Source organism: Dryobates pubescens, chromosome 27 (genome assembly GCF_014839835.1).
Source record: "Dryobates pubescens isolate bDryPub1 chromosome 27, bDryPub1.pri, whole genome shotgun sequence".
Taxonomy (NCBI): domain Eukaryota; kingdom Metazoa; phylum Chordata; class Aves; order Piciformes; family Picidae; genus Dryobates; species Dryobates pubescens.
Window position 1 is genome coordinate 1,816,431 of NC_071638.1, and position 26,392 is coordinate 1,842,822.

The 26,392-nt window shown below is 44.1% G+C and overlaps 1 protein-coding gene across 1 annotated transcript; it reads left to right on the plus strand.

Moving 5' to 3' along the window:
* Positions 1 to 579: 579 nt before the first annotated feature.
* On the plus strand, positions 580 to 24,703 carry LOC104296337 (patatin-like phospholipase domain-containing protein 2). The gene is made up of 9 exons (XM_054173844.1): positions 580 to 900; positions 6,336 to 6,568; positions 8,327 to 8,392; positions 11,678 to 11,887; positions 13,511 to 13,571; positions 16,373 to 16,585; positions 17,430 to 17,562; positions 20,062 to 20,178; positions 24,108 to 24,703. The coding sequence occupies exons 1-9, from the start codon at positions 714 to 716 to the stop codon at positions 24,397 to 24,399; spliced, it is 1,512 nt and encodes a 503-aa protein (XP_054029819.1). The 5' UTR covers positions 580 to 713; the 3' UTR covers positions 24,400 to 24,703.
* The last annotated feature ends 1,689 nt before the right edge of the window (positions 24,704 to 26,392 follow it).

Genomic DNA, 26,392 nt, shown 5'->3' on the forward strand with positions numbered 1-26,392 from the left:
TGAATCCCCATTTGTGGAGGTGTTTAAAAAAGGCAGAGATGTGCTGAGAGACAGTTTAGCGCCACACTTGGTAAAGACAGCGTTTGGACTTGATGATCCTAAAGGTTTTCTCCAGCTGAAGCAGTTCTGATCCTCCTCCCGCTGCTCGCAGGCTGGCTGCGGTGCGGGGGCTGTGCCGCGTCCCGCCAGCCCTCCGTGAGCAGGAGCGGGAGCAGCTCCTGGAGCTGGCTTTCTTATCCGAAGACCGAGGGCGTCACCACAGCCCTTCTGCCAGAGCCTTACCTCACCCGGCCTGCGCCCTACCGCGCGGCTGCGGTGCGCTGGGCAAGACCCGCGCTCGGGGTCACGGAGAAGCCGGCCGCCCCTGGGGACAGAGCCGGGGGCAGGAGAGGCTGGGGAACCCCCCGAGGCCGCCCAAGGCGAGGGGTCTCGTGGCGCCGCGGGGGCAGCGCCACCGCCTATCGCGCGCCCTCCCTCTGACCGGGGTGGGGAAGGGCTTCGTCTGCAATCTGTCCTTGGGTTGGCTGAGGCGCCCTTAGGCCACAGGGACGGGCCGAGCGAGAGCACGGGATTGGCTGCTGCGCAGGCCGGTGGCGCGGGGCGCGGCCGCCGTACAAACGGGTAGGAGGGAGGCGCTGCTCGCGCTCCAGTTGCCGGGCGGCTGCGGCGGGGGCTGCGCTATCTGTGTTCTGCCCTTCTGTCTGCCGGTGACGATGCTGGACCACGAGCGTGGCTGGAGCGTCTCGTTCGCCGGCTGCGGCTTCCTGGGTGTCTACCACATCGGCGCTGCCACCTGCCTGCAGGAGCGCGCTCCACACGTCATCCGCGACGCCCGGCACATCTACGGTGCCTCCGCCGGGGCTCTTTGCGGAGCCGTGCTCGTCGCAGGCGGCTCTCTGGGTCAGCTGGTCCGCCCTTCTGCGGTGGTGGCGGCATGGGGGATTCCGATGTTCTGAGGGGAGTTGGGCGGCAGGCCGAGGGGACTGAGACGAGGCTGAGTGGGGCTGCGGGGCTGGGCAGGTGTGGCAGGCCGGCCGGCCGCTGTTGCCGTGGCGGCGGCGGGCGACAGTGGCCCAGGAGGGGGCGTGTGCCGGGCGGCGCTGCAGGGTAGCGGGGACAGCCGCGGGGCTGGCGGGGTGGCGCGGGGTTGGGTTTGCTCTTCCCTGGGGAGCTGGCTCTCTTCGTTCATGCTCGTTTTCCAGCCCCAGAAGCGACTATGAAGCTTTGTAGGAAATGAAGTCCGAAGGGCTATGTATCCCAGGCTGGTGTCTTTTTGTTTGGGGTTTATCTCCTACATCTCGTCCTGTGCACCTCTCACCTCTGAGTAAAACGCACAAAAGCGGTGCGTCCCTATCAGAGTGAGGTAAGAGGCAGGTGGTGAAATTAGCATGTCTTTGCCTTGGATGGCTATTTACCCGCCTCTTTGGCTCACCAAATGGTCTTGAGGCAACCTCATCTGCTTTTAACGCGTATTTCAATACTGCTCCAGGAATCGGGCCACCTCGTGTCCACCTAAGCCGTTTCTGTGCCTCCTGGCCTCGGAATTCACAAATACCGGGTCGATGACAGCTGCTCTCGCCTCTGTGCAAAGCCGAGGAATTGCAGTGTTGGGAGAGCGGCAGTCAGCAGAGTCCTAAAAGCCTTCAAAGCAGGCTAACCTTGTTGGCAGTTTGAAACGAAAATACTTGCACTTTGCTGCGTCTCCTCTGTTACCTTCGTACATGAAGTTTCAGTTAGCTTTAAGTTGCTTCCTCTAATGCTTTATTGGGGTAAGGCTAAGAGAGTTAAGGTCAGGGCTTAGGTTAGCTTTAACATGCTTTTCCTCTTTAATCTTTGCACAGCATATATGGCATAGGTCGCTTGGGTGTATGATTAGAAACAGTGGGTCGATTAAAATACCTGATTTTAATTGTGATTGAAGTAATAGAGTTAATCTTGTGTTTTATTTACACTGGATAAAGGATGTTAGTTTGTAACCAATTCTCTGTTGTGTAGTAAGCTCTGATACTCTAGCATCAGGAAAACTACTACATGCCTTCTATGTGTTAAGGGTTTGTGAGATCCCAAGTGTGTCTTTATCTAGTGAATTTGACATGCAAGACATTACAACAAGCTTGATACAAGTAAAATATCAAGTTGCTTAGGATGATGACTGCAGTCAAAAAATTGTATGAAATACCTGGAAATCTGAAAATGGTTTTCCTGTTAAAGTCTGGTTCATGACAGAACACTCATTGGTTTTGTTAACGAGTTTAGAACTGGGTTTGGTAAATTCATCTTTCATCTTAATTATAGATGAAAAAGGAAACCTGGTGAGTGCTTGCTTAGAATTTGGAGAGGGTTTGGGTTTTGATTTTAAATTTCTCAGGGAATAATTCAGTGACTAAACCAGAAGTTCTTTGTGTGTGTAAGAGAGTAATGCTGTGAAATGCTTGTTCCTGTTGCTTAGCCGCTGATCTTGATCACGTATGCTTAATGCCCTCAAAGCTTTAGCAGTAAACTTGTGCCTCTTGAACTTCATAATTTAATTTTGCTGTAATGTCCTAACATAACACACTTGAGCTGCTGTAAGCCCAATAGCAGCTTTTCAAGCAAATCATATTTCTCCACAATGACTACTTATTTTTAGTACGTGGCAAAGTTTAAGTTATGAGTCATTGGAAATGATTTAAGGAAGCCACTTTAAATATTTGAAGTGCTTTTAAGTACAAAAATTAGTGTGTGCAATCACTGCCCGAGGTGTTGAGGTGTTGTATTTCACGGGCAAGTGTATTTCTTTGGGAACCTCTTGTTTTACTTTAAAAGGCAATTGGGGATGTTGAAGGACACTTCAAAACCAGCTATGCATCTGTGGAAATTTCATCAAACTAAGACAACCTTCCCATGTTAGTTCTTTATCTTTTGTGCTGTTAGTTTTTTGTATGTGAAAGCAGAGGGTTGTAAGTAATCTCTGAAGAAGCTTATATGATAAGCTAGTAAATTCAGTCAATTTCATTAGTTCATATTATGTGCTTCCCTTAGGGTGATACATTTTAGTACCCAGTATGTGTTACTTTTGCAGGTGTGGTCATAAGTTGAATGAATAGTGAACAGCTTTTTTTCCCCATTTTCTCTGTTTTGCTATCCCATATTAGTTGTCAGGAGGTGTCAGGTATTAGGTAATAGGTTGGACTTGATGATCTCTGAGGTCTCTTCCAACCTTACTGATTCTGTGATTCCATATTCTTGGATAGACGCAACACACAAGAAGGGCTTCTAAGCAGAATAAAAGTATCTAAAATAGGAAACAGTAGATGCAATTGTAAAGTTGATTTTGTCTTCTTCCCTCCCCCTGCCCCAAGACTACCTCAAATGTAGAAATTCTTATATGTGGAATCAAATTTCATTTTGATGGGTAATTGCTTTACAAAAGGGAGCTGAAACGGGAAGAACTCAGATCTGAATTGTTACAGGTCATCAGTTTCACAGCCCTTAAATGGGGTGTGCAAAGGGAGCTGAGATTTCCCTGACCTTTTTTTACAGTGAGAAGTAAATCACAGTGTTAGTAGAGGGCACTGGTTTGATGTATGTTTTTTTTCCTGTGGAAGCAGATCTCCACCAAAAGTGAGTGAAGATCTTACTGGGCTTCAAACTTAAGTAATAGCTTGAGCTTAAATTTGACAGGAAGCTAGCTGGGAAAAGACTTGGTAGAGAAGTGAGTGTGTGTATTTTGAAGGTCTCTTCCAACCTGGTTTGTTCTACTCTACTCTGTTCTGTTCTACTCTACTCTGTTCTGTTCTACTCTACTCTGTTCTGTTCTACTCTACTCTGTTCTGTTCTACTCTACTCTGTTCTGTTCTACTCTACTCTGTTCTGTTCTACTCTACTCTGTTCTGTTCTACTCTACTCTGTTCTGTTCTACTCTACTCTGTTCTGTTCTACTCTACTCTGTTCTGTTCTACTCTACTCTGTTCTGTTCTACTCTGTTCTGTTCTACTCTGTTCTGTTCTACTCTGTTCTGTTCTACTCTGTTCTGTTCTACTCTGTTCTGTTCTACTTGCTTCACACACCCAGTGCTCTGGGACTGTTTCTAATGCCCCAAGCAAGTAAATTGGTCGCTCTACCTTTTCAAAACTGTACTGACTTTGCAAAAGGGAAAATAACGCATAGCAGGGCAGGGCTCTGGTAGTTCACTGTCTCAGACTTCTGAAATGTGCCTGATTTATCTCTTTAGAAAGTTTAGAGGATTGAATGTCGGTAAATTAGTTTATTATGAGGAAGAAAGAAAGAGAAGGGGGTGGGGAGTTGATGGCTTATATCTGAGTGCATAAGGAATGGAACTGCTGGAAGTGGATACTGACCTCTCCTTGGGTTTTGGAAATCCCTTCTTCACTTGCTAGAATGTGTGTTGTGCCACTTTTTAATTGCACAAAAATTCAATTGCTTTGCTAATGTAAATGTTTGGCCATGACCAGTGAGCTATGTCTAAAGTGTTGCCTTCTGAGGTGGGGTCAGGCTACTGCTATCAGCAGATGCATGGCCTGAGGCTGCATGCTGTGAGTGTGAAACGAAAACAAAGGCTGTGGTAAAAACGATGTTTTGTACCTCAGGTTTTGGGTGGTGTTTTTAAGAGTTACTCTTTTGAACGCTGATTCTTGGTTTACTGTGTTGAGAACAAGACAGTTTTAGATGCTGCTCATTTGAGGAGGAAAAATAACATTTTGGTAAGATAATATGTTTTGAAATTGGGCTTAAACAAAATGGTTTCCTCCAATGGAAACATTTCACTTCAGCTGCAGCTTACCTGCTTTAGAAGGACTCTGTGTAACTTGAAACATGCCAGTTCGGAAAGAAGTTTTTGGATCATCTGGCAGCATATCACACAGGTTAATAACCTGTTGCTTTGACCTTCCTCCCCACCCCCTCTCCTCTCCCAAGCTGAGAGTTTATCAGGCAATTTCCTCAAAGTATCCTCTGGAGAAACACGGCATTAAAAATGCAAAGCAAGCATTGCAGGTTGATGAGGTGCTGCTCTTAGTGTGAGTAGGTGTGTGACTGTCAAAATTATTTCAACACTTTTCATGAATAGTTGTGTCTTCTGTAGTGGTTGGATCTACTTCCCTGCTGATTTGGTTGGTGAAAAAAGTCTTAGATAGTTACAGACAGGTCTCTATCTAACCAGAAGCATTTTTACCTCCGTGAGGCGTTGCAGATCTCCTCTGCATTCCTTACCCACTGTTTTAAAACCTTCCCTCCTGGTGTTCCTAACCATAAGCTCACATTTGATGTTGCCTTTGTAGAGTTTGTGTATAAACAAGGATAAATGATGCCCTGATATCTTAAACTTGTTTGAAGTCCAACAAGTCTTACTAGCTGTGATGAACTCGGGTGCTCTGCTTAGGCAGACATCCTGTGAGCTGTAAATCTGTGCATCATACTCCCCAGGTGTTCATGGATGTTGCATATGGAATGTCTGTGCAGATGTGTTTATGGAAGTTAGTCATCTTTGGCTTGGGGGGTGGTGGTGTTGTTGTTGTTCTTTTATTTGCTTGGGTTTTTTGCTTGTTGTTTCTTAAGTGTCATATGTAAGTAACCTAGTGGCTGAATTTTTGCCAGGACTTCTATCTGCCCCTGTGTACTGCACTGGTTAGGCCACAGCTTGAGTCCTGTGTCCAGTTCTGGGCCACTCAGTTTAGGGAGGATGTTGACTTGCTGGAACGAGTCCAGAGAAGGGCAACAAAGCTGGGGAGGGGCTTGGAACACAGCCCTGTGAGGAGAGGCTGAGGGAGCTGGGGTTGCTTAGTCTGGAGAAGAGGAGACTCAGGGGTGACCTTATTGCTCTCTACAACTACCTGAAGGGAGGTTGTAGACAGGCAGAGGTTGGTCTCTTCTCCCAGGCAACCAGCACCAGAACAAAAGGACAGTCTCAGGCTGCACCAGGGGAGGTTTAGGTTGGATGTTAGGAAGAAGTTCTATACAGAAAGAGTGATTGCCCATTGGAATGGGCTGCCTGGGGAGGTGGTGGAGTCACCATCATTGGAGGTGTTCAGGAGGAGACTTGATGGGGTGCTTGGTGCCATGGGTTAGTTGTTTAGGTGGTGTTGGATTGGTTGATGGGTTGGACACGATGATCTTGAAGGTCTCTTCCAACCTGGTGTATTCTATGTATTCTATGTATTTGAATGCCTAAAGTGACCTTTTCCCCCCCTAAACTCTTGTTTAAAGCAGCTGTCTGTAAAAGCTTTTGGAATTCTCATGCTATCAAGTCGGAGCTCTAGACATGCTTTATGACTGGAAGTTTATAGGTTTTTTTTGACATATCTTCTGTTATTGAAATAAATGCATTTTATTTTCAGCTCAAGCTTGTGCAGATGTTCTGGCACTAGCTAAAGAAGCTAGGAAGCGAAATCTTGGCCCTCTTCATCCTTCATTTAATGTGATAAAGATAATAAGAGATGGCCTGATGAGAAACCTTCCCGAGAACGCTCACCAGCTGACATCAGGCAGACTGTGTGTTTCACTGACCAGAGTATCAGATGGTAAAAATGCATTGATATCTAATTTCGACTCCAAAGAAGAAGTTGTCCAGGTATGTCTATTTCTGGCAACTTTTAAGAGCTTCTGTAAGCTTAAATCCATGTGATGGCATTGGTTGGATTTCTGTTTTAAGATATTGTGACTTTGACAGTACTTTAGAGATGAATTCATGCTTCCTTATGCTAAATTGACTTACTTGCTTTCCCAGTGACTGTATCTACAAACTCTTTTACTTAATAGGTGTGAGAGATCAGCCGTAAAATGGATACATGCCTTTAAAGCCTAGTGTACCTGACCAAGCTGTGTCCTTCATGAATAAGATTTCAGGGTCATTATTCTCAAAGCAGTGGTCAAGAGACAGTCAAGAATAGCTTTTAAACTTTTTTAGTATCACTTACAAAGCCAGTTTCACGTGACCCCAGAATGCTGAGACTTGGTTCCCAGTTAACTCACTTCTGCTACTCACAGTGTGTAACTTGAGTGAATGATCATAACCTGTTTCCTTATCAATTGATGATCTGGATGAGGGCATTGAGTCCATCATCAGTAAATTTGCTGACGACACCAAGCTGGGGGCAGGAGTTGATCTGCTGGAGGGTAGAGAGGCTCTGCAGAGGGACCTGGACAGGCTGGGCAGATGGGCAGAGTCCAAGGGCAGGAGATTGAACACATCCAAGTGCCAGGTTCTGCACATTGGCCACAACAACCCCATGCAGTGCTACAGGCTGGGGTCAGAGTGGCTGGAGAGCGGCCAGGCAGAGAGGGACCTGGGGGTGCTGGTCAATGGTAGGCTGAACATGAGCCAGCAGTGTGCCCAGGCAGCCAAGAGGGCCAATGGCATCCTGGCCTGCATCAGGAACAGTGTGGCCAGCAGGAGCAGGGAGGTCATTCTGCCCCTGTACACTGCGCTGGTTAGGCCACACCTCGAGTCCTGTGTCCAGTTCTGGGCCCCTCAGTTTAGGAAGGAGGTTGACTTGCTGGAACGAGTCCAGAGAAGGGCAACAAAGTTGGTGAGGGGCTTGGAACACAGCCCTGTGAGGAGAGGCTGAGGGAGCTGGGGTTGCTTAGCCTGGAGAAGAGGAGACTCAGGGGAGACCTTATTGCTCTCTACAACTACCTGAAGGGAGGTTGTGGACAGGCTGAGGTTGGTCTCTTCTCCCAGGCAGCCAGTACCAGAACAAGAGGACACAGTCTCAGGCTGTGCCAGGGGAGGTTTAGGTTGGAGGTTAGGAAGAAGTTCTACACAGAAAGAGTGATTGCCCATTGGAATGGGCTGCCTGGGGAGGTGGTGGAGTCGCCATCATTGGAGGTGTTCAGGAGGAGACTTGATGGGGTGCTTGGTGCCATGGGTTAGTTGTTTAGGTGGTGTTGGATTGGTTGATGGGTTGGACGCGATGATCTTGAAGGTCTCTTCCAACCTGGTTTATTCTATTCTATGTATTAGAGCTTCCCTCTTTGGGCTTTTAAATCCATTAAGAGGAGTCAACAGGAATGAGAGAAAATAGGAGTGGGGAGATTACTTCTTTCTGTTACCATGGTAATGATCATCTCTTGAAATGGTCTTTTAGTGAGTCTTACAGATGTCATTTGGTTGATTTAGAAGTCATTTGGTTGATTTTATTTTTGTATTATTTATTTTATCTATATATATTCATAGAGTGTGGCTCTGTTCTAAAGAGATGTGGAATACCTTCATAGTGCTTGACAGAACGTTTGATACTGCTCATTTTTTTGTTAGAGATGTAGTGAAATGATGATTTTTGATAATAGGACAGTTACTATTTAATTTCTCTGCCTCATGTTTCTGCAGGCTTTAATCTGTAGTTCGTTTGTCCCTATTTATTGTGGCCTAATTCCTCCATCATTTCGAGGTGTGGTAAGTCTCTGTTATGATCTAAAAGTAATTCTAGCTGTTCCAAAATTACTGAGAGGCAGCAGGCATCTTTGTATTTGTTGTTATCCTGCTTTAAAGTAAATGCCTTCATCAAAGCTTCTAGTGCTTAGCTGTATTTTCCAACTTTTCTGAAGAGCAAGAGAACACTACATGTGTGGAAGAAGACACATTTCATCTCTACCCTGTGAAATGCACACGTGCACTCTTAAATGTCTTGTTTGCTGATGCAGTGATTAAAAGAGGCCTCTTTAAGCTAGCAAGGATAAGTATTCATTGTAAAATGTGATAGTTATTCACCTACACAAGTTTATAGGAAGGGTCATTTATACCTGTTTGCTTAAAAAGTATATATACCTTGTTAGATGGTTTACTGTATGTCTTTGTGTTCTTCCTTTAGGTAGATCGGCCTTAAAACGGGATTAAAGTTCCATGTTCAGTTAATTACACATGAGGCTTTTCAATGTCTTCTGTCACTTGTAGTCAGCATAAGAAAGGTAGCTTTTTAGAGTCAGTGTCAGTGTATTAGTCTGTTCTATTGCTTCACAGGAACTGCTGGTTACAAAACCACTCAATGGCTGTGCTGGGTTTTCACAAATCCCCTGTTAAAGGGGCAACAGCTACAGAAAAGTTGGTGTCGTCGTGTGTAGGTTTTGTAACAGGTCTGTGCTTCAAAGCAAGGCAGTAACATTCATGTATTTTTGCTGCAGTGTTGTATTAACTTGAATTTGCTTTCCTCTCAGCCTCTGTGTTCCTTACAAAAGGGAAAAAACCCACCCAACCTTAGAACCTCTTTAACAGCGGTTGATTACAGGTTGTTCCCAAGGCAATCTGGAAGTGCTAAAGGGTCAAGGATGCCCATGAAATGTATTTTCTTCTTCATGCTGAAATTCAAGCAAAAGTGATTAGGGCTGTATAGGATTTTGTCTTTATCTGTACTGCTAAACGTTGTGTGTCTCCTTAAACTCTCCCAGATTAAAGGTGTTATGAAAACAGGTCGTTGGACTGACTCCAAGGTTTAGGTGGATCCAGGCTAATCTGGCTACTCAGTCCTCACCAGCCAGCAATGTTATTTTAAAAGACTCTGTTCAGGTTACAAAAATGCACAAGTGATGCTTTATTTGATCCAGTTTTGAGGGAAGGGGGAGGCAGGAATCATTGTTTCCTTTAGATATTTCCAATTATTATTTTGTATTATTTTAATGCTGAAGAAGTGTTTTTTATGTAGCTTTGTAAGAGTGGCACAGCTGCACATGCTGGGTGTGTAGGCTTCAAACACAGAGCATTAGGTATGCAAACTTGTGAGCATCTTTGGTGGCTTGGTGCTTTATGCATGTATACTTTAAAACAAAGACTTAAATATACCTACTCAAAGATACCCTTAACTGCCAGTTGTGAGGCTTTTGTGTGGGGGGTGTTTTTTGTTGGGTGTTTTTTTACAGTCTTCAAGCACAGCAAAGGGTTTTGGTGTAAAAAAAAAAAGTTACTAGGGAGAACAGGTCACTAGAAACTGCAAGCAATTCCACCCATTAGCTCTGTAGAAGAGTGACTCAGGTGTATACTTCCACCTTTTCATAATTCCATGAGAAGGCTGCATGCTGTGGCTTCTTCTCTGCCAGAACTTTTATGTATTTCCACAAAGGACTTGGTGACTGCACATGTGCTTTGGTGACTGCGTTATTCACCCATAGGAAAGCTGTCAGTAGCTGCATGCTGCTGGCTCTAAAGAGTGTCCAAGAAGCCTGGCTGGTAGGAACAGGCTGCTCTGGAGTATGTTAGATTTATGTTTTTTAATTACTCTGAACTGTCCTCTTCAGAATTCCTAATTTGTTTCTCAGAATAGTCAAGGAGTGAGTGTCAGAGCAGATGAAATTGGTGATCCATATTACATAGAACAAACCAGGTTGGAAGAGACCTTCAAGATCATGGTGTCCAACCCCTCAACCAATCCAACACCACCTAAACAACTAACCCATGGCACCAAGCACTCCATCAAGTCTCCTCCTGAACACCTCCAATGATGGTGACTCCACCACCTCCCTGGGCAGCACATTCCAATGAGCAATCACTCTCTGTATACAACTTCTTCCTAACATCCAACCTAAACCTCCCCTGGCACAGCCTGAGACTGTGTCCTCTTGTTCTGGTACTGGCTGCCTGGGAGAAGAGACCAACATCTGCCTATTGTTGCTGCTGGTGACAGCTGCTCTGTTACCTTTACATTTTACAAGCACCTACAGGTTATGTCTCTTAGCTAGTTAAGAAGAAGGAAAATGGAACCTCTAAACCAGTAAAGCTCGTAATGCAGAGTGGTCTTTGGTAACTGTCAGAACAAAGTGGCTACAACTGGTCCCACTGGGAAGATGGCTAATGTGCTTGACTGGAGGAGCTGGATTTGGCCATAGCAGCTGCTGCACCATAGACTAGTACCCACCATGGAACTCTCCAGTTCTGGGATGTATGAGGTGATGAGGCAGTAAAATTGCACAAAATGGGCAAGTGAACCTGAAGGAGACACAAGCATAATCTGAAACAGTTTCTAAACTTGCATTCAAAGCATAATTGGTAATCCATGATCATTGGCAAGGTTGCTGAAGCACTGCCCATAGTTACTCAGAGTTTCTTCATGTCCAAGTGTTTTTGACTGCTTTAGATCAAATTGTGATTAATAAAAGTAATTTTAAGTTACTGTTATCCTAACTGAATCATTTAGTATCATGGAACTTGAGCTTTGAAGTGTAGAACCATTCTTTTCTTCATATTTCTAAAGAACTACCCTGGGAGATCTTTGGTTGGTGCTGCCCTTTGAGGAAGAAGAGTCAGGTGTGCTACTCTTTCTCTGCATGCTGTGTGGGACTATGATCTTTAAGCAAGTCCACTTTAAACATACAGGAAACATTACAAATAGACTACTCTTAGACTATCTATGGAATGATAGCCCATTGGAATGGGCTGCCCGGGGAGGTGGTGGAGTCACCATCATTGGAGGTGTTCAGGAGGAGACTTGATGGGGTGCTTGGTGCCGTGGGTTAGTTGATTAGATGGTGTTGGATTGGTTGATGGGTTGGATGCAATGATCTTGAAGGTCTCTTCCAACCTGGTTTATTATTATGATGGGTGGGAATGGTTTTTAAATGGCATTAGAGGACAAAGGCTATTTAGCCTTAGAGCATAGGCTGAGGCTGTTGTGTTGCAGGAAGGCTGCACAGGAAGTCTGCTCATCAGAAGCTTTCAGCCTTTGAGACTTCTTATTTCTGGCAATTTTTCTAGCGCTATGTGGATGGAGGAATCAGTGACAACTTACCTCACTATGAATCTAAGAATACCATCACAGTTTCACCATTTGCTGGGGAGTGTGATATCTGCCCAAAGGGTAACTCTGCCAACTTCCATGAAATGAATGTGACCAACACCAGCATTCAGTTCAGCCTGGGTAACTTTTATCGGCTAACGCAAGCGCTCTTTCCACCAGAACCCAAGGTAAGTCACTGCCATTACACAGTTCCTAGAACACTTTCCCACAGGAAAGCCTTGTTTTGGCAGAAAGCTACAGTACTCTTAGCATTTCATCTAGTTGCACAAACTATCCTGCTGACATTTGTTTCTATTTGTCCCTAGTTTGTCTGAATTCTCCTTATTTTGGCGCTCTCTCTGACTGAAAATGCGTGTCCTGCTACTGGCTTTCAGTGGTTATTTGGCAATTAGCACAGGATTCCATCATAAAAATCAACACTGGTACATTAATAACTGTCAGTTTGTGGTCCTTCCATGTTCACCTGCTCACCAAGTGCTTCAGAACTTCTGAAGCTTCATCCTTTTGTCCAGAGTTCTCAATACTTGGTGCAGCCAAGGTGCCTTTAAACTTTGCTGAGCTCAGTTAACTGCAGATGTAATGGGGGAAGTGCTTGTGAATTTGCATTGGTTAGGCCACACCTTGAGTCCTGTGTCCAGTTCTGGGCCACTCAGTTTAAGAAGGACATTGAGACACTTGAACATGTCCAGAGAAGGGTAACAAGGCTGGGGAGAGGCCTTGAGCACAGCCCTGTGAGGAGAGGCTGAGGGAGCTGGGATTGTTTAGCCTGGAGAAGAGGATTAGGGGTGACCTCATTGCCCTCTACAACTACCTGAAAGGTGGTTGTAGCCAGGAAGGGGTTGGTCTCTTCTCCCAGGCAACCAGCACCAGAACAAGGGGACACAGTCTCAAGCTGTGCCAGGGGAGGTTTAGACTTGAGGTGAGGAGAAAGTTCTTCACTGAGAGAGTCATTTGTCATTGGAATGTGCTGCCCAGGGAGGTGGTGGAGTCACCGTCCCTGGAGGTGTTGAAGAGGGGATTGGACGTGGCACTTGGTGCCATGGTCTAGTCATGAGGTCTGTGGAGACAGGTTGGACTTGATGATCCTTGGGGTCTCTTCCAACCTTAGTGATACTGTGATACTGTGAATTGCTGCTGTGGAAGCTGAAAGAATGAAACCAGAATTTGCCAACTGGCTTGGGATGTAATAGAGAGGAGAAGTAATGTTCCTGACTGCTACTGATACACTGTTTTTTTACATTGAGGGCTTTTGGGGCAGTCATCTTTTGGGCCATATGTTCTACTTATGTAGGCTTTCATATTCAGGTTTTGGGCTGGTTTGGTTTTCTTTGTCTAGGGCTACTACACAGGCGAGCTGGCATGACATCTGGTGAAAGGTGGTTTTGTATAGAAGATTGAATCTAAGAATTGCTCAGCTGACTTTTCAAAGCTTTGGAAGGTGGGAAACACAGAGAAGGAAGGGGTTTAGCATAATCCAAGCCACCTGATTTCATTGCTGCTTACATCTGCTGAAATGCCAGTTAAAGAAACAAAAAGAGGAAATTCTTACTAACTGTTAGAATGCTGTCCTTATAGGTAAAAGTGTACCTGTAATAGCTGAAAGAGAAGTTCATATACATCATCACAGTAGGCATATTAACCTGAATATATTGAATGATACAAGTTGTTCATGTAAAGTTTTCTTGAATGAATTGAGGACAAACAGAAGAGGCTTTTAATTCTGCCAAGTGGTGAGCTTTAAGTTGAATCTCCTTTTACTTGTCTGACTCATTTACCCTGTGCTTTTACAGGTACTGGGAGAGATCTGTGAGCAAGGATATTCAGATGCTCTTAAATTCTTGAAAGAGAATGGTATGTTACAACTGAGGATAATGATTGATGATCTGGTGTTAACCTGAGGTTTGGGCTGGGTTGGTTGGTTTGGTTTAGTTTTTACAACAGAGGCAAGAGGGGGTTGTGTATAGTTAACAAGGGGCTACATCTTTGACGTTTTTTGAGGGGATTGTGGTAAAAGTTATGTTAACTATTCACCTCAGGTAAGTTGTGCTGGCATGGAAAAATTGAACTTTTGAGTTTGTGAAGTCAGTGGTAAGGTATTGTTAAGTGAGAGTGCCAAAGAATTCTAATGTTGGGGAAATCATATAGAGTCATAAAAGGCTGGCAAAGACCTTCAAGGTCATTGAGTTCAACCATTATCTAACTCTATCAAGTCTGGTGCTGCACCACGTCCTTTAACACCACATATCTTTGTCTTCTGAAGACCTCCAGGTGTGGGGATTCAGCCACCCCCCTGGGGAGCCTATTCCAGCATTTGAGACAGTCAAGGCTTTTCTTGTAATGGTTTAGTTGATTAGATGGTGTTAGGTAGTAGGTTGGACTTGATGATCTTGGAGGTCTTTTCCAAGCTAGTTAATTCTATGATTCTGTGAAATAAAATATCCAATCTAAACCTCCCTGTTGCCACTTGAGGCCATTTCTTCTCATCCCATCACTTGTTACTAGGAAGAAGAGACTGACCCCCACCTTGTTCCACCTTCCTTTCAGGTAGTTGCAGAGGGTGAGAAGGTGCCCCATCAGCCTCCTTTTCTCCAGACTAAGCAACTCCCCTTAGTTCCTCCTCACCAGCCCTGTTCTCCAGACCCTTCACCAGTTTTGTTACCCTTCTCTGGATGGACTCCAGCACCTCGATGTCTTTCCAGTAGTGAGGGCTGAAAATTGAACCTAATGCTGAAGGTGTGGCCTCTTGAGCACTGAGTCCAGCAGGAGAATCACTTCCCAAGTCCTGTGGGCCACACATTCCTAATACAGGCCAGGATGCTGTTGGCCATCTTGGCCACCTGATCACACTGCTGGCTTGCATTCAGCCTCCTTATTAGTTTATATTCCTAGTTTCTTTGGTATTAATTGTGAAGGAAAGGAATAAGCTATTGTTTCTCCATCCTGTGAAACCTGTACCTTCTTATCACCTCCTCTCTGCTATTAGCCAAGTGAATTTCTGTGTAAACCCTTAGTCCAGAACTGGGAGCTGGCTAACAACATAAACTCAGTCACAGAAATCCTTAGTCTGTATCAAAAAGACCTTAGAAGAAGACTTGTAATAAACTTGCAGTGGTTGGATCCCAGATAACTTTAGGAAGAATTTCAAGTTGCTTTACTCCTAGAATTCTGGTAACTTATTTAGAAATGTTACTGTTTTGCACACTGAGACAAACAATTTAAAGACAGGAACTTGAGCTTAGCATCAAGTTAACTATGTGGTAAATATGCCTGGCCCCTGTAGTCTTTGGCTGCAGAAGCAAATTGTTACTGGGTGGGATTAGAGGAATGGGAAGTGAAGTGCTCTTGTAGATGGGCCTCAATATTGTAATGCAGTCACAGCTTGGTGTGCTCACTGCTTATACTCCTGACTACATGTTACATAGTTGGGGTTTTTTTGGAAGAGCTTTCTTGTCTTAAAGAACTCATGGCTCTGCTTAAGAGCTTGGTTCTTCTAGTAGTAGTATGATACATTTAATGACAGTCTTACTTTATACCTTTTACCAGGTGATTAAAAGCACAGGCTGTACAAAAAGCCTATAATTTGTGGCTGTGGGTTCTGGTGCTGTACTGCACCTGGGAGCATGCAGACTTTCAGCCGACACCAGTATCTGACATTCCTTGCAGCTCTTCCTTGATGTCTATTCCCTATGTCCTCTGTGTACTGCACTATTCTCCTCCTTTATCACACTGCTGATCCTGTGATCCCTTTTGTTCTTGTTCTGTCACAAGTTTGTCTTCCTTAAAGCTTAATCAATGATAATTGCAACCTTTCCCAACTCATTTATTATGCATCTCCTTTCTTGTTATTTCAGCTGTAGGAGTTAATTTTTCCCTTCCATCTATAACACTTCAGAGAAGTTTTCTGCTAAATTGATTTGATAGATTCTTTTCTCATTTGTCTTTTAGGAATAGTTGTAGGTGGGGTACAGGTTCTGTTGGATGTAGGTATGGATCCTGGTCAAACTTGTTAGTCCTCACATACAAACAACTTCATAATGGTTTTCTGGAAAGTGAATATAAATACCCTTCTTGTATTTTCCATGTTGTCCTCTGCTAGATAAGTGCTTGTTTCTAAGGTAATTATCAGTACTATTTCTTAATTGGAAGCAGTTTTGCAAGGCAACCAATGTTGATTTAGATCTGTGCTTTGGAGATATCCTTAAAAAAACACTGTAGCCTACTTGCTTGCCTTCTCCCATCTGCTGTAGCAGTGCCTTGAAGTACTCATGTGATACCTGCCCAGTCAAATTTCTGGTGTTTCAGGTGTTTTCTTTCAGTTAAATATTACATCTGTTTCCCTCCTCTCTTGTAAATCACTTACTTTATTGCTTGAAAACACCTTTTGATAAGTGACTGTATGTTCCCAGTGCAGTTTCAGTTAATTGTTCATTTTTCCTTTAAGAACCAAGTTTAAACTAAGACCTAAAGCTGCAAAAGAGTGTTCAGAAGTATGATTAAACATTTGTGGGATTATAAAGGCAAGTGTATTTGACATTGGATGGATCCTGCTCCTTCAGGATAGGCCTTTGGACAGACACCTGTACAGTGTTTGTAACCTGTGTATTCTGAAGACCCGTGGGTGGAGAGTGAGTGGAAGCTCCTGTCTCTTCCAGGTATTCTGAGTGACTCAATTTACATCCACCTGTCCTTCACAAAAAGAAACCCTCAGGAGGCTGTGCAGCACACTGACCATATGAAGAAAAAAGTGACAGAAAATAACAGAGTAGAAACTTTGAAAATGGAAGTGCTTGATGACCAGCTGAAGCAGAATCCGTGGGCTTTGGAGAAGAGCATATTTGAGAGTCTACCTCCTAGACTCCGCAAAGGTAGACTCTTCAGACTGTTTCCTGTAGCTTCAAATGACAAACTAGGAGTGATTTTCCCCCTGCTTGCTTACTCTCACAATTTGCAGAAGATGCTTTCTATTTAATCTTTTAACTGCCTGTGAAATTAAAAGTTCAGAGTTCTTTGAATGCTTATTAGATGTGCTTGGATTTAGCTACCGAAATAGGATGGCAGCAGGAGGAAGCAGCTACTTCCAGCACTGCAGAGTTGCGAATCAAATCCTCATTTAGTTGTGGATGAACTATGTATGTGCACAGTATTTTAAGTGTGTATTTCCAGCTAGAGTTGAACTCCAATCCAGACACTGGTTGTCCCCATCTTATTTTTAAAGCAGACTTCTGGCTTTCCTGGTTTTTCAAACGAGCTGTTAATAGAAGAAATGCTTCAATGTTTCTTTAACCTTCAACTTTGATCTGGTTTGGTTTTTATAGATGCTTATGTGTATTTTCAGAATAGGAAACTTGTGATCCCAGTGACCTAGGAGAACAGACTTTGAAGTGTGCCATTTTGTACCACTCTATGCAACTGGAATATGCAGAGTTTGAACTCCTGACAGTCAGGCTCTTAACAAGACAGGAATGTTATCTAAAATATTTTTTCAAAGAGCTGAACTGTAAATGCTCTCAATTCTTTGAGGCTGTTTCCCATATTTTAATACAGCATAGAGGAGATTTCTGGTGAGAGTTTCTTGAGCTGCATTGCTTTGGTTTTGCCTAAGCCTTATTCAGTAACACTTCATAACATTGACTGAAGATTATCAAACTTGAGCAAGTTATTTAAACTGCTTTCAAATAGTGTAACATGTTTTAAACAATGATTCTTAAGCACTGCAGGAAGCTTGTAAAGAACAGAATGGATTCTATGCTCAGTTCTCTAAGCTGTTCCCAATGCGGGTGATATCCTATCTGCTGCTACCATATACACTGCCAGTGGAGTCTGCTTACTCTGTGGCCCTAAGGTAAGGAACTTCTGAAGGACCATTTTGCAGTTATTACACTTTTGAGAACTTACTCATTGGGAGCTCAGTGCTGCAGGCATTCTGGAACTCTAGAAATCAAGTGGTATCTTGATTCCTTCTATGATCAGGTGACTACCTTGTGGATGTGGATGTAGTCTACCTGGACTTCAGCAAGGCCTTTGATACCATCCCCCACAGCAAACTGCTGGCCAAGCTGTCAGCCCTTGGCTTGGATGGCAGCACTCTGTGCTGGGTTAGGAACTGGCTGGAGGCTGAGCCCAGAGATTGGTGGTGAATGGTGCCACAGCCAGCTGGCAGCCAGGCACCAGTGGTGTGCCCCAGGGATCAGTGCTGGGCCCCAGCCTGTTCCATATCTTTATTGATGATCTGGATGAGGGCATTGAGTCCATCATCAGTAAATTTGCAGATGACACCAAGCTGGGGGCAGGAGTTGATCTGCTGGAGAGTGGGAGAGCTCTGCAGAGGGACCATGACAGGCTGGACAGATGGGCAGAGTCCAAGGGCATGAGATTGAACACATCCAAGTGCCAGGTTCTACACATTGGCCACAACAATCCCATGCAGTGCTACAGGCTGGGGTCAGAGTGGCTGGAGAGCAGCCAGGCAGAGAGGGACCTGGGGGTGCTGGTTGATAGTAGGCTGAACATGAGCCAGCAGTGTGCCCAGGCAGACAAGAGGGCCAATAGCATCCTGGCCTGTATCAGGAACAGTGTGGCCAGCAGGAGCAGGGAGGTCATTGTGCCCCTGTACACTGCACTGGTTAGGCTGCATCTCGAGTCCTGTGTCCAGTTCTGGGCCCCTCAGTTTAGGAAGGAGGTTGACTTGCTGGAGCGTGTCCAGAGAAGGGCAACATAGCTGGAGAGGGGTTTGAAACACAGTCCTATGAGGAGAGGCTGAGGGAGCTGGGGTTGCTTAGCCTGGAGAAGAGGAGGCTCAGGGGTGACCTTATTGCTCTCTACAACTACCTGAAGGGAGGTTGTAGCCAGGAAGGGGTTGGTCTCTTCTCCCAGGCAGCCAGTACCAGAACAAGAGGACACAGTCTCAGGCTGCGCCAGGGGAGGTTTAGGCTGGAGCTTAGGAGGAAATTCTACACAGAGAGAGTGATTGCCCATTGGAATGGGCTGCCTGGGGAGGTGGTGGAGTCACCATCACTGGAGGTGTTCAGGAGGAGACTTGATGGGGTGCTTGGTGCCATGGGTTAGTTGATTAGGTGGTGTTGGATGATAGGTTGGACTTAATAATCTCAAAGGTCTTTTCCAACCTGGTTAATTCTAGCCTATCTGTCCAAAGACTATTATTTCTACCTATGTAATGCATTGCCCTAAAGCCTCCTAAGTCTAAGGCTCGATAAATGAACAAATCAAGAAGATTTATTCTTATTACTAGTAGCTGTCTTCTAGTTGCTTGAAAGAGGCACCCTCAATGGTGTTTGCCAGGAGCATGTACTTTGTTCCTGCTACTATATTCTGCAGTGGTATTTGAACTCTGTCCAGATCATTCTTGGGCTTTCCTTTCTTTCTGAAGTCAGGATTGAAACCCAGTGTTTACTTACCATATGAATTTTCTTACCAGGTTTGTTTGGTTGACTGAAAAATGTTGTCTTTGAAAAAGGGCTTAACTTTGTAAGTGTTCAGGTGTTACAGAGGAGAAACTACATTAAATGAATGCATTGTGAACCAAAAGCTTTGCATTTAAGAGGAATTCAGTCCTTGGACAGCAGATGTCATTACTTTATCTTCAGCAAATAACTGAAGCATCAGGTGTTCTGTAAATGGAGCCACATACAGTTTCAGTACAATCATAGAATCAATCAGGTTGGAAAAGACCTCAGAGATCATCAAGTCCAACCTGTCACAACACCTCATGACTAACTAAACCATGGCACCCAGTGCCACGTCCAATCCTCTCTTGAACAACTCCAGGGATGGGGACTCCACCATGTTTTGTTAATGTGGTACTTCTGTGCTATGTTTTTGGTGGATGGGGGTGAAGCAAGTTTCAACAGCATTTTAATGTGAGGTTTTTCCCCTCAGGTGTAACTGATTTCTGTTAAGGGTGTCATAAAGAAAAAATACATTCCTGACCTTGTTCTGTTTCTGCCTTTTCTTTGTTCTTCCAGTGTGCTGGTTTTTTTCTTTGTTTTTCTCCAACCTAACTTTAGCCTGACCAGAAAGTTTCCACCATACAGAAAGGTGTTGCAATGACAGGGAGTTTTCACAGGCTTCCAAAACACTGGTCACAAGGCATGGAATGCAAATATGGGGCAGCCACTCAGTACAGAATCAGAGATGCAGTGCTCTGTGCTGCCCTTCTTGGTTTGTAGGGAAGCAACGAGTGAAAGAGATGGAAATGGAGACTTCGGTGGATGGGGAGAACGAAAGCAGTGTTACTTTTGGGGATGTTGGACATGTATGTAAGAATATAATGCAGATTGAATCTTCTGCTGACAAAAAGGTGTGTGTTTTGGTTTGATTGCAGGCTAGTAAACTGGTTCCCTGACATGCCTGCTGATGTTCGATGGATGCAAGAGCAGCTGTGTCAGATCGCTGGTACTGTTTATTCCCACGCTAAAACCAAGCTGTTTGCTACAGCCAGGTAAGTTGGTGTGCTGCTGTGTGCCAGCAGTGTATTAAAGTCCCTCTCTCTTTGTCAGAGCTTCAAGTACTAAGTAGTTTCTTTCTTAAACCAGGATTTAATAATTTTCTCCAAGGTAATACAAAACAGTTCTCGCTCCTCAGATCCTCAGAGTGGTTTAAGTGTATTTCCTGGTGCTGCTTCTTTGTAACTGATTCATGACTGTTACATATAGTAGATGTACATATAGTAGATGTGCCCAGGCAGCTAAGAGGGCCAGTGGCATCCTGGCCTGCATCAGGAACAGTGTGGCCAGCAGGAGCAGGGAGGTCATTCTGCCCCTGTACACTGCACTGGTTAGGCCACACCTCAAGTCCTGTGTCCAGTTCTGGGCCCCTCAGTTTAGGAAGGAGGTTGACTTGCTGGAACGAGTCCAGAAAAGAGCAACAAAGTTGGTGAGGGGTTTGGAACACAGCCCTGTGAGGAGAGGCTGAGGGAGCTGGGGTTGCTTAGGCTGGAGAAGAGGAGACTCAGGGGTGACCTTATTGCTCTCTACAGCTACCTGAAGGGAGGTTGTAGACAGGTGGATGTTGGTCTCTTCTCCCAGGCAGCCAGTACCAGAACAAGAGGACACAGTCTCAGGCTGCGCCAGGGGAGGTTCAGGCTGGATGTTAGGAAGAAGTTCTATACAGAGAGAGTGATTGCCCATTGGAATGGGCTGCCTGGGGAGGTGGTGGAGTCACCATCACTGGAGGTGTTCAGGAGGAGACTTGATGGGGTGCTTGGTGCCATGGGTTAGTTGTTTAGGTGGTGTTGGATTGGTTGATGGGTTGGACATGATGATCTTGAAGGTCTCTTCCAACCTGGTTTATTCTATGTATGTATTCTATGTAGTGGAGTTCCTTGTTGGTAGACTGATTCTTCTTAAGGTGAGTTATGGAGCAGGCATTGGATTGAGAGCAGAGAGCTTGGATTTTCTCTGCTCCATGGTAGCTGGAGCAATGAGGAGGAAAAAGTTGCTCTGGATGTTCTGAATGGGGTGCACATGGGAAACGTGAGAAAGGCTAGATTCTTAGGAGCCTGGGCAGGGAAGGATTAAAAGTAGATTACTATGAAGGACACTCTCTTAAGATTGTTGGAATGAATTAACATAAGATGTGTGTGGAAAATTTTTAGGAGCCTCTGGCTCTATGAAAGAGAAAAACCTCTGATCTGGTTGTAACTAGGTTCATCACGCTTCCCTTACCAAGCTGGTGTGAGATTTAGCCTTCCAGGCTGACTTCTGTTGCACTTTGCACAGCTTGTATGGAGAAATTGGTGACAGCTGACCTCTGTATGAGTGTAAGGATACTATTACTATTTTCTTTTTTTTTTCTGGGGAGTGTAGTATTTGCCCTGCAAACTTTTACCAAATGAACATGGCCAATATTCAGGTTAGATTTTCCTGCTGAAATATGGACTTGCTGCTGGAACGCACAGTTGCTCAGCTGTGTTAGTGGGGCTCTAAGTAGAGAAACACAGACTCTCTGAGGCCCAAATGCTTCGAAATAGGCAGTCTCCTAATGTTTGGTCTGAAAAAGCATAAAGGAGGATTTCAGCAGAGTAGGTGAAATTATTCTGATGATTTCCTCAATTCCTGGAATTGCAGGGGAGGAAGTAGAATTGGGATAGAAATTGACCCAAAAAGCTATTAGGAGTCGACCAGAGTTCTTAAATGCTTCATAAAAGCTTCCAACAGACAGTAAGTAGCACTGGAGATGTGTCACTGCAGCAGTTCTTTCTGTTAAAAATGTTGCCATGGTCTATGTACAGCACCCTTCTGAATTAGAATGTAAAATACCATTTTATTTGAGCCCAGAGCTCTTGAGCTTTGGCATCCCTGGTTTTAGTAACAAAATTACACAAGGAAAATCGGCAAAGGTGCAGGTTTTGCCCTGGCAGTGCTTTACACAGACTCATCAGAAAGTCAGGTTGGATATATCTGAGAACAACTGCTTGATCCTACTTCCTTCTAAGAAGATTTGCTGGGTTCTGGATTGGTGTCATGAAAGAGCCGATTCACGTGTTCCATCCTTTTAGAAGTGGTTCTGGCTTTAATGGGTGACTTAATGAGGTTGAAGCTTGGGTTTCCTTCCCCCTCTGGAAATAGGAAATGGTGCCTTTTAATAGTAGGGTGTGAAGATGCTGGCATTTTACAGTTTTTAGTTTTATTCAGAAGTATTTAATTCCTGTATGCAAATAGCTTTTCTTCTCTCTTCCTGAAATCAGTTAAAGCTTTTTAGTACAACAGTGCTTAGCTTTTGAGGCCATCTCTCTGAGCAGAAATGTAGTTCTTGGTGTTTATTTGCTACCATCCTGCCATCATCTCATCAATTATTTCAGAGCACATGCCATCCAGCTTCATTTTCCTCTCATTTTGTTAATGAGTGTGGTAGGTTGAGAGAGGGCTTAGCTCTCCCTCCTCCACAGTAAGAAACCACAGCTAAACCCAGTTGAAGAGCAAAGCTATATATTTACAAGCATATATGGAAAGCAGGTTTCCTGACTCCTTCACACCATAAATGTGGGTATAGTTATGTTCTTGCTTTTAGCCTTCTTTAGCAGCTTCTTGATGTTGCTGGTATTCTAGCCTTGCCAATTGCGATACTCTTCATCTGAAATGAGCATTTGGAAGACACAGCATCCCAAGACTGTCCCAGACCTAAATTCTAGAGGGGTGGTTTGGTGATTGAGTTATGATGAGCCAGAAATGTTGTTTCTCTTCCTGTGGAAAGAGAAGCTCCTGGCCATAAACCAGAACCTGGCAGTTGATGTGGGTTTTGCTGAATGCTTTTATGGCATCAAAGTGACCAGCTCTCACTGAAGTGATTGCACTGTCAAACTTCAAAGCTTTCTGAAGCCTTCCTGAAGTGGATTCCCTCTACAGGCAGCTAAGTCCCAAGGCCTTGTGTAGAATCTCGTGTCGCATTCTACAGGTGACTCTGTGGGCTGGTACTGTTTCAGCATCTGCCCAGGACTTGCTGCTGCTCTTGCAGAATGTAATCCCCCCACTTTTTTATGCTTTCCCCCTTATGTCATCAGGTCTAGCTTGTGTTTTGGAGCCAAACTTAAATCTCATGAGAATTTGTGCTATTAACAGTTTGCAAATCCCTTTAGCAAGCTTAACCTGGTGGATGGTATCATCTTGTGCACCTAAACTTCCGCTGCAGGAGCTGGTGTTGAAGTATGTGTATGACAAGTTGGATTTTTGTGTGTGAGAGAGGGTGTTGCAGATTGGTTTGGCTTTTGTCCCCAGGGCAGTGCAGGAGAGGGGAGACAACTTCAAAGAAGAGGAGGGGGGACAAAAAAAAGGTATTCATAGTGACAAATTCAGCTTCTCGTTTCTTGAGTTGGTCAAGATGAACCTGGTGATTCAGGTGCTGGTTTAGGTGCAGGAGAGTTGTTCCAGCTGTTTCAGGTTGGTAATAATTAGCTACTCCACTTGCAAAGACTTTTTAGTGTTTGGTTATTGCTGTGATTGGTAAACCAGCAAATGGAATTCCATGAAGATAGCTGGGGGGAAATCAATACTGTTTAGCAGGGAATACAGAATTAACCAGGTTGGAAAAGACCTTCGAGATCATCAAGTCCAACCTATCACCCAACACCATCCAATCAACTAAACCATGTACAAACTTGGGGCTCCTCTGAGCTTATCAGAATGGCATGACTTAGTGTAACTGTTTTTATACCTGCTGCTGAGAGTGACATGCAGTGGCAGAAGGGCCCTCTTCTAGATACAGTTGTTTTGAGATCCTTTTCCTGTTGTTCCATATCCTAACTCACTGAATTTATTTACAATTGACTCTTCTACTCTAATGTTCTTCCTTAGATGCCTGACAGGGAATCTCCATATAAACAGTAACAAAAATGTCATTGAAAGACTAAGAATACTTTTCTTTTCTGAACAGGAAAGACAATTACACATCACTGGGAAAGCATCAAACTGTCCCATCTACTATGGAGTTTCGTTCTTCATACTGCCACCTCAAAGTGCCTCACTCTTCTGTGGACCTTGAAACCTGGCTCTGGGAGTCTTCATGCTTCATGCACTCACCTCTGAAAAGTGCATCTGCCAGCATGCAGGAGCATTCTGACTTAAACTCCTATCCCAGTTTTCTCCCAAGCTGTGAGGAATCTGGGTTGGAGGTAGATTTTGACTCTTCCTCCGAGTCAAGTTTCCATACTGCTCCAGAGTATTAATTTGGATTCCAAAGGTTTTCAAAATTCCAATCTGGCAGGGAAATTTACATTCTAAAGGCTTAAAAGATCACTTTGCTTATTGCCAATAAGTCTTGGGAGATGATTTGTTTACAGCTCTCTGACAAACCTGCCTCAGGAATTCTACCGTTTTAAGGATTCTGAAAGCAGTGGCTGCTGTGGTAAGGAACAGCCTACAATCCTGTACCAGCTGATGAGTGGTAGGGATATTTGTAGTAAAGAGTGTCTCTCTGGAGACACATTTTAAACAAAGTGTAAATTCTTTAGAGATTGTTAGACAAGTGTTGCTAACAACCAAAAGAAGAGAATCCTTAACGTTATGTTTTCGGGTGACTTTTATAGCACTTCCATGAAATTGGACTTGTACTTCTTAAAGGGAAACACAGGAAAGCTGTTTTTTGTAATTGGCCTCCAGTGTCTTTGCCTTATGTTTAAGCATGGTGTGTTGTGTTTGTGGAGAAGTGGCATGCAGGAGATAGCACAGAAGCAGTATTACTGTAGGTGGTTGTACAGGCTCTTTGTTGCGCCTCTCCTTCAGGGCTCTCCCGCCGCTTCCAGGGAGGAAGACATAATAAATGGGATTTGTTCTCCTGAAGTGTAACCACCCTACAGTTTCAGTGATTTCAGAGGGTTGGGGTTTTTTTTTGTATTTAATAAGGGCTTAATACTTAAATATTGAAAAGTAGGTAAAATAGTGACTGTGATTAGTTGCAACCACTGAGTTGAGGTGGTGTTAAACTTTACATATCATGTAAACAAAAGAAAAATCAATAGATAGGAAGTGGTGAAGTAAGCTTCTAATTGCTGCCTGGTTGCTCTCAGTTATTTGTATTCACACACACCCCCATGCACCTTGAGATTTTATTCCCTCCTTTCACTTCCCTCTTACTAAAGGAGAGAAGAAGCAAAAAGGGGCCCTTCCTGTCTCAGAGAGGAAGTTTTCCAAGGCTGACTGGTAGAAGCAGCAAACATTAAGACTTGGTGGGAGTATCAATATCCAGGGAGCTGTGTGCAAACAATAGGTTGAAAGTTAGCCAGATCACACATGTATTGAGCAAGGAGCTCTTAAAAACTATTTTCACTACAAAGGTTCTGCATGGTTTTGATAAAGACAACACAGTATGGATACATACTTAGGAGAAGTAAATAAACGATGGCTTTGAAGTCGAGTGTGTGCATGTGTTTGGGGGCTGGCATGTGACATCTGAAAGCTGCTCATTCAAGAATGTGAGTTCTGTCTGTGCAGCTCAGGGAAGAGACTAAGACACCTATGAAGTGTCTCGTGCAAGGAGAAGCAGTGATGAGATGATAATGCTCAGGAGAGAGGACTTTGGAGTGCAAACTTTTGTGTCCACCAATCTGTCAAATAGCAAACTGTAGCATTGCTTAATTGGACTGGCCATTGAGTAGTCCTCAGCTGTGATTTCCCTAAGCTTGAAGTGCTAAATTTTACAGCTTTCAAATTGATTTTAGAACAATGGAAGACATGGGAGAAAGTCTCAAGCTCTCCTTTCCATACTACAGAAGACTGGTGCTATTTTACTCTCTTGATTTCATCTGTGTATAGAACCTCAAATCTGTAAAGGAAAGTTGGAAATGTTACTCTTTAACTACAACCAAAAGACACAAGATCTGTTTTATATTGGCTTTGTTTATATGTAACCTTTCTGGAATTTTATAATACTCTGCAAAATGTTAGTTTTACCAGTGTGTGTTAGAATTTCAGCAGGAATGCCAAGTTTTGCTTCCTTTCTGTGTACTGTTCCAGTAACTGCACTCACACCAACGTTAATCACCAGTGTTGTGTACAACTTCAATTCAGTTTCCCTTTTCTAAAATAAAAAGACAACTCTCTTCTGTTACCAAGTCTTCTGAGCTTTCTTGACTGTATTTCAGCTAATGCAAGTTAAATCAGGATGTGTTCACTTCATTGCATGTTCCAAAGCTTTCATGGTTGTGTGGTGTGAGAGGTGTG